Source organism: Gossypium hirsutum, chromosome D04 (assembly GCF_007990345.1).
Source record: "Gossypium hirsutum isolate 1008001.06 chromosome D04, Gossypium_hirsutum_v2.1, whole genome shotgun sequence".
Lineage (NCBI taxonomy): Eukaryota > Viridiplantae > Streptophyta > Magnoliopsida > Malvales > Malvaceae > Gossypium > Gossypium hirsutum.
Window position 1 is genome coordinate 1,198,440 of NC_053440.1, and position 8,636 is coordinate 1,207,075.

An 8,636-nucleotide genomic window follows, 5' to 3' on the forward strand; every position below is an offset into this window, starting at 1 on the left:
TACTTAAATTTAATATTTTTTCTTAATTTGGTACCTAAACTTTTTTTGGTCCAATTTGATACCCAAACTTGACACTTTTTCTTAATTTGGTACCTAAACTTGATACTTTTTCTTAAGTTGGTACTTAAGCTTTTTTGGGATCCAATTTGATACCTGAACTTAACTCTTTTTCCTAACTTGGTACCTAATCTTTTTTTTTGTTTGATTTGGTACTTGTGAAACGTTTTACAAATTACTCCATTATACTAACAATGTTATTTTTTTATGAAGTAGCAAAAATAATCAATGTATTATTGATATGTGATAGATGTTATGATATTTTTTTTATTTTATATGTTCAATTACTTTTAGTTTTAATTAATTAGTTAATATTTTATTTATTGAAAATAATGAATTCGTTTTAATTTGGGGTTTTAAAAAATATTTAATATTAATTCATTAAGCATAGCTCAATCCTATTTTTTTAAACATGAGTTTCCTCTAATACAGACAATATTTTTGTAGCATAACAAAAATAATTTTAACACCGTTAGTGTGTTGCGTAATTTGTATAACATTTAATAAATTTAGGTACCAAATTAAACCTAAAAAAAGCTTAGGTACCAAATTAGGAAAAAATGTCAAGTTTAGATTCTAAATTAGGCCCAAAAAAGTTTAGGTACCCAATTAGGAAAAAGTATCAAGTTCAAGTACTAAATGTTATATTAAGCCTTTTTAAAAATATAAAAATCTTATTATACATTCATCCATATTTAATATCTTCTCTAACTTAATTTAACTTTAATTAAATTACTTAAAAAATTAAAAATTCTAATAAATAATTGCAATTTTTAAATCATTTTAACTTTTTTAAATTTAATCATCTTTTATTTTTGCTTTCAAATCGTGTTTTATTTTTATGTAGTAATTTTTTTAATTTTTTAATTTCTAGGTAGGTATTATTTATTTATTTTTTTAATTTTTAATCAAATTTCAGAATTTGATAAAACCACAAATGGTGGTTATAATTTTTCAAAGTTTTATTTTTTTACAAGTGTTTTTTTTCTATATTTTCAATGGCTTATTTTATTTTATTTTATTTTTTCAATTTGTGCTTATGATTTTTATCAGTTTTTAATTTTTAATTATTGATTTAAGCATTTTTCAAATTTTATATTTTCTTTAAAATTTTAATTATTTTAATTAAAGTGAAATTAAATTAAATATGATATCGTATGTGATTGAGTATAGAATAATATTTGTATCTCTTTGAAAATTGATAATGTAACAACCTAAAAATTATATATTTTAAGATCATCCTAATATAAGTTATTCCCAAAATTCTTTTGAAACATAGATGAGTGGTGGGTATGTTTTGCAATGATCAATGGTATTCTCGAATCTATTATAAAACATGAATTTTCTAGCATAAAACTTATCGGTAAAAAAAATTCCTTGTTCGATCTCACGACAAAATAGAGACAGGAGGGGAAATTAAAAAAAAAACAATATTCTTTTTAAGATAAAACGGTGAAATTGAATATCAATTTATAGTGAAAGTTGGTTAAATTAACTAAAAATATCGATTTAAAAAAGTAATTGAGTGATTAGGTCGGTTTCTGGCATATTTACCAAAATTTACCGATTTCTGACGTATTGATTAAAAAAGTTGCAATTATTTTAACGTTGTTTAAGTATAAAAACTTTTTTGTAATGTATTTTCCATTTGTTAGGAAAATTTATCTTGATATTTTTAGTGTATTTGATGTATTATATTTTTATATTTATTTTTATCTAAAAAAATTAATACAGCCAAACCCATGATCATGTTTAGCTTCAATCCTTTAAACTCTTTTGTTTTTTTTTAACTTGTATACTTTATCTTCTTTGCCATTAACAATAAAATCTTCAGGTTGAACAATTTCATTATAAGTTTTACTCATTCTAGAACTACTCATAGCCATTCTCTAACCCATAATGGAGAATAATACACTTTATTACAGTTAAACCTATATCCTGCTGCATTAACAATAATATTTATGTTAATTGAACTATGAACCAATCGGTATTGATAATTAGACTGACAAATAGGAATAATGTAACTATGATATAGAATTAATTTCCTAAAATGCTTGTTTAAATTACATTAGTATTTAGTATATGATGATTTTGATTATTCAACTTACATATATGCTTTACATGTGGCTGCCGGCTTTTAATTATTTTTATGCACAGTAATGGTACTAGTGAGACACGGCAATTGGAAACAGTGTTAAGAAGTAGGAATATCCGCAACTCAGTGAGTCAGAGTGGAAACAGAGATGACACTGCTACTGAAACCCATTACTCGGCTATCTCTCTTCCAAACCCATTTCCAGATTAATAATAATAATAATCCAAGAGCAAGAGCAACCTCAGTATCATGTAGTTGGAGTCACGGAGCTCACAAAATAGTGCGTGAATTTGATCCCAAAATCCCCATAGAGAAAGCCATCACTCCCCCCTCCTCCTGGTATACTGATCCCTCCTTTTATGCTTTTGAACTCGATCGTGTGTTCTACAGGGGTTGGCAGGCTGTTGGTTAGTATATTCACACCTTGTTGCATAATATTCCAAGATTCTTTACTTATATGGTTGAATTTTGATTCTGTTTTTTTTTTCATCTTTCAGGGTATACTGAACAGATACAAGAACCCCGTGATTTCTTCAGCGGCAGGTACCACTCATTTATCTAATTTTGTAATAATATACCCACTGAAACCATAATTGGGCTAAGATAACGTTGAAATAATACTGCTACTATCTTGTGGTCCTTGGGAAATTTAAGGGTAGAGCAAATGAAATATGATCAATTTTTTTTCACGTGTAAGAAGGATTGAAGTTTTCTTGTGTTCATGCAGACTGGGAAATGTAGAGTTTGTGGTATGCAGGGAGGATAATGGCAAAATAGCTGCTTTTCACAATGTTTGTAGACATCATGCCTCTCTTCTTGTGTCTGGAAGTGGGAAAACGTCTTGTTTTACATGCCCTTACCATGTAAATCTGTTTGTCTCTTTTGTGATTGACTTAATCAACATCCTGATTTTTCCATGTTTTTGACCTTAAATTGTTTTAGCTTCTTTTATTTCTGTCTCGATGTGAAACTTCATCCTAATCTGCAATTGGGACCTTATGCTGTTCCCCTCAAATTTCCCTTTTCCACTTTATGTTATTTTTGTTGACTATTGTTCAAGTTGCTTTTATCAACAGATGGTACTTTACACATCCAAATATTCCAAAGTGGAAAATCCTCACAAATTAATTTGTGGCAAAATAACGATTCCTCTCTTGAATAAACAACAATTCCTTTTTTATAAGTGACATCTTTGCACCATTTGTGCTGTTCCGATATTCCAATTATGACTTGAAAATCGCAGTAGTTTGATTAAACTCTTCTTTACTTACCATTTACTACTAAGATGCCAACCAGTTTATGCACTAGATATAATCCAAATCCAATATTTTCTGCAGGGGTGGACATATGGTTTAAATGGAGAACTTCGTAAAGCGACTAGAATTTCAGGAATAGAGGACTTCTCCATAAATGTATTCCGTCGAGTACTTTAACATAATTGTTTGCCTTTTTGTTAATACAACAGCAATCTTTCTTTTTCTTGTGTGATAATTTCCTATTAAATTAATAACTCTGGATATTTGTTGCGATTGATGATAGGATTTTGGACTTGTACCTATAAAAGTTGCTACTTGGGGACCATTTGTTCTTCTTAATATGGACAATGAGATTTTACAAAAGGACAATATTGATACTGACAACGTTGCAAGTGAATGGCTTGGTAGCTCCTCTGAATTATTTAGCCTTAATGGAGTTGATACCACACTAACTTATGTTTGTCGACGTGAGTACATCATTGAATGTAACTGGAAGGTGCGTCTCTGTGGTTCATGGCAGCTCCTTCAATTTAATTTCTTGCTCTTAGCTTTTTATGATAATACCTAAATGATATATGGAGTTTCCTTGTAGCTTTAATGATGCTGTCTGTGTGCTTTGTCTTCTGATAAAGCATTAATTATTATTATCACTAGCACTAACGACATTATGTTGTCTTGAATATTAAATTTCATATTCTCCATGTTAATGATTATATGATTGTTGTCCAAAGCTTGCTGAACATACATGGAGATGGCTAGTTGTATTTTGTTTCTTTTACTTACAGGTATTCTGCGACAACTACTTGGATGGTGGTTACCATGTGCCATTTGCACACAAAGGCCTTGCATCTGGTCTTTCACTTGATTCATATACCACCTCAGTATGCTTCGGTCTGACCTTTCTGCTAGTTATATTTAAGATTAAAATGCTATTTGTTTGGCTTGTAATGTAATACGGACTTGCTTAAACATGTCATGTTTGATGTTTCTGATTTACTCTTTTCTTATATTGCATCACAGTGTAACAGTGATAATTGTTTATGAATAGATATTTGAAAAGGTTAGCATCCAAAGTGCTGAAGGTGGCTCTAAAGAGAAGGAAGATGATCGGCTTGGATCAAAAGCTTTTTATGCTTTCATTTATCCAAATTTCATGATTAACAGGTCTTTATGTCTGTTCACATTTTATCACTTGCCTTTTGTCTTTCCACTCATTCCAGTAATATATATTTTTCTATTGATCTTGTAGGTATGGACCTTGGATGGACACCAATCTGGCAATCCCATTGGGACCAAGGAAATGCCTGGTAGTGTTCGACTATTTTCTTGAAGCTTCTTTTAAGGTAATTTTATTTATTATATGATATTATATGCTCATTGTAGTTTTAGAATATCAAACACGTGAAAACATAGTATTCACAATGCATAGTAGTAAGCAAGTGAATAATTTTATTTTGTACCTATAAGCTAGATACTTTGAGCAAGGTAAAGTATGACACTTGCAACGATTAAAGAAAGGATAAATACATCATGTAAAAAGAGGATAAATGTTGTTTACGGCATGTTTTTGGATTCTACCCGTGTTGTTAGTCAAATACATAAGACAAACGTGAACTGACATGTTTAGTTACTAGGCTTGAATAGCAATGCCTTCTTTTTTATGCTTTCACTTGTAATATACAAGACAGAGGAATAGCGACGACAAGATGCAGCAGGTCTGGATTTTCTCTATGTCGGTTCTTGTAAGGACAGTAGATGGAAGAAGAGAATGTTGTTTATATTCATCTTAAAGGACTCTGCTTCTTCCATCTACTGTTCCATGTATAAACACTAGTAAACTTCCAGACTTTGAAACCACCCATAAAGCCTTGTCTATCACACAGTCTGCAGGTGACAATTCTCTCTACATATAGTTGGCACGTTAGCTTGCTAGAAATAAGTTCTTCTAGGATATGCATGAACACAAGCAGCTCATATGGACTCAGAACTGAAAAAAAAGAGAAAGGGTCCATAAGTGTTTTAGGATATAAGCAATCACTGTCAGGTTTTTAAACTGGATGAGCTGTAAATGGCCTGCATAGAATAGTTGCCTCTTAGATGCCCAGCTATTTCCTTTTATTAATTTGTGGATTAAGCATCACTGACAATGTGAGCAGTGAGCCTACCAGAAATTAGAGGAACTCCTGCATGCTTACAGGCAACTACCAGGTTGAAAGCATATAACCTGTTGCATCTCCTGAAGAATACAGGATTCACACAGGCAGCAAAAATTTCAGACTTGGCACTGGATCAATTTTCCTAGTTGAAGACTTGAGATTTGAGGTTGGTAACTTTTAGAAAGACAGAAGCCCTTCCACCCCAAGTTGTTCTATCAAAAGCAAGGTTGGGTACTTCTAATTATCTATGGGAGATAACTGGTGGAAACCTGTCTGTTTTTGAGACATGAATGTTGGTTGTAGTCTTCCGAGGGTAGACGAAGGATGACATATTTCCTGATGTTGTTATTTGTTCAGGAATGAAAGGAAGGATACTGTAATACTGAGTAAAACAATCATCTAATGCATGCACCATATTATCCCGGATAAAGAAAATAGTAGCCTTTTGATTACAGATACTGAGTGTCACTCTGCAACCATGTCTATGTGCTTCTCTATGCACAATATGTACTTGGAGAATGATGATTGCATCAACCATTGTTCACCTGCCCTCAGTCGCAGATGCATATACATAATTGTCTCTTTTCCCTGTATCAAATATTTGACTTCGTTTTGTCGAAAAAAAAAGTCTGATTTTGTATTGGTGAAAAGATAATTAAGCGTTTGTTTAAAATGTGAAAGATTCTGCATGTAAAGCTGCGAATTATGAAAATATTTTGTTTAAAAGACTGTTTAGATCACGGCTTTGATCTTATCCTGCATAAAGAAACCATTCAGCTTCTTTTCATTAGATTGACAGTATATAATCTTCGTGGGCTCAATAACTTAAGTGTTGCTAATAATATAGATTATAGAAACTAAAACTAACATTTATAAATAAGGCACCTTGAGAATTGTTCTAATTCCAAATTGAACTTTCTTGAAACTATCTAGTGTTGTTGGTTATCACTGAATGGTTTAGGTGAAAAGCTCCTTCAACTTTTGGATGGCAAATATTAAATGCAAAGAATATGTCTATGTAAAGAGTAATGAAGGCATATATATACCGCAAAATCTTTTACTGTACCTCTATGTCTTGAGCTCTGAATTCTGCACATATACTAGATACATGCTTCTATTTTTGTGTAAGTTTTAGAGTATACAAGGTTAATGATAGGTAATGTTGTTTTAGAGGAGACTTATGCTTGGTTTCATATGCATTAGCCTCTCAAATGTTGTGTTTATGTATGTTGGGCAGTTCAAAGTGCATGCGTGTGTGGGATGCTGACATTAACCAGGGTTTGAAAGTTCCTCTTACATAATATTGATGTTTTCTACTTGTTATCCATAGTTGCAGTCTGTAGAATTCAACCATTTTTCTATTTTATTATAGAGAAGATTTTCTGTGCGGCATGTATTCTGTAACTCATTTCGTTTTTCATGTATTGGTAATATGGTTCCTATTTAACCGAGCACTTGTTTTGGCCTTAGGATGACAAAGCTTTCATTGAGAGAAGTCTAGCGGATAGTGAAAAAGTTCAGGTACTAGCAAATAATCTCTGGATTTTTTTGTATGCTCAAAATTTACTGTTATCTTGCAACCTCCAAAACCTGTTTAATAACCAAGGAAAATACGCAGATGGAAGACATTAGACTGTGTGAAGGTGTTCAAAAGGGTATTGAATCACCTGCATATAGTACTGGAAGGTATGCGCCAAATGTTGAGAAGGCCATGCATCATTTCCATTGTCTGCTTTATGATAATCTCATAAACTAATTCACCTTGTATGGGAAAAACATTTGAGAATTTTCTTCTGTTTGCCGAATGCTTTTCTAAACTGCTGCTTAGCATTTATCAAATAAGGAAAGAGTGAGAAAGGAGTACGGGTAGTCCTTGGTATTCATGTATATGAGGGGGAGGAGGCAAGGGAGAATAGGGGGAAAGATGAGAGGGTTTTGGGGAGATAGTGAACACATTTGGGGAGTGAAGTCTTGATGGATAGGAGGGAGAGGAACACTTCTGGCATGGTAGCTAGAATGGAATAGAGTTATGATTGAAAATCTATTCCATGGGTATGGTATAAATTTGTAACATAATATAAACATATAATAATTATTTAGTTGGGTGGAATGCAATGGAATGAGCAAATTGTAATAATAGCTTTACACAAAAAATTTAGCCTTTCATTTAAATTTTTATCTTTTTGGCTCTTAAATTTGTATTGTTTGTCAAATCATCTCAAAAGAGATGAAAAAGTTAATCACGTCAACAAAGTTAGACGTTAATTTCTCCATTTATTTTGGGGGTATTTTGACAAACAGTGAAAGTTTAACAGCTAAAAGAAAGGAAAAATTAAATGAATGTTAAAATGATTTTTTTTTTGTAAAGTTGATGGGTAAAATAAGTTATATGCAAGAGGGGGCAGGTGAGTAAGAAGCAAGAGATTAGCAATTAACCATTCTTAACAGCAGGTATGCTATGCCAAAACATAGGCCTTTTCTCTCCTTTTGGCCATCATCAAGGCACTGCCTTTTAGCTGTTAAAATTCTTTAATCACTGAACTCCTTCTTCAAACTCATCTGAACCTAATAGTATCTTCTATCAGGTTTAATTTCTGATGTGCAGGATCCATAAGTATGGCAAGCACAGAGCATACTCTTAAACTTATGAGAGATTTTCTTCCATAGAAATCCTATTTTCAAGTAAGAAGAGATGAGAGGGATTTAGAAAGCCATAGATTTTAAAACTCGTTTGGGTTTTATTTCAAAGGTTACTCTTATTTTACAACTGACTCTTCTCCATTCTTATATAGAGGAGAATTAAGATAAGCAGATAAGAAGGAATCTGCTTTTTCAGACACAAAGGACATGACTCATACATAAAGGACATAAGCAGATAAGGAGGAATCTGCTTTTACATGACTCATACATAAAGGACATAAGCAGATAAGGAGGAATCTGCTTTTACATTAACCTATCTATTATTGATACATCTGTATCCGTATCATAGTCTGTATCAATATCAGAGGTGATGTTGAGTTCTTCCACTTTCTGTCTTTTCTTTTCACGGGCTCTGTAACACCTAAGCTCCAG

General features: G+C 32.0%; 1 protein-coding gene across 6 annotated transcripts; it reads left to right on the forward strand.

Moving 5' to 3' along the window:
- Nucleotides 1–2,134: 2,134 nt before the first annotated feature.
- On the forward strand, nt 2,135–7,679 carry LOC107931614 (choline monooxygenase, chloroplastic). Of its 6 annotated transcripts, none has more exons than XM_041091593.1 (10): nt 2,135–2,559; nt 2,650–2,695; nt 2,880–3,015; nt 3,490–3,564; nt 3,692–3,904; nt 4,194–4,289; nt 4,457–4,572; nt 4,658–4,751; nt 7,035–7,085; nt 7,171–7,679. In XM_041091593.1, exons 1-10 carry the CDS (start codon nt 2,301–2,303, stop codon nt 7,318–7,320), a joined length of 1,236 nt encoding a protein of 411 aa, XP_040947527.1. In that variant the 5' UTR covers nt 2,135–2,300; the 3' UTR covers nt 7,321–7,679. The 6 variants fall into 6 exon arrangements, with proteins under 6 accessions (XP_040947527.1, XP_016719040.2, XP_040947528.1 ...); XM_016863551.2 differs by having other exon boundaries at nt 2,202–2,559; nt 7,183–7,679; XM_041091594.1 differs by having other exon boundaries at nt 2,204–2,559; nt 2,880–2,943.
- The last annotated feature ends 957 nt before the right edge of the window (nt 7,680–8,636 follow it).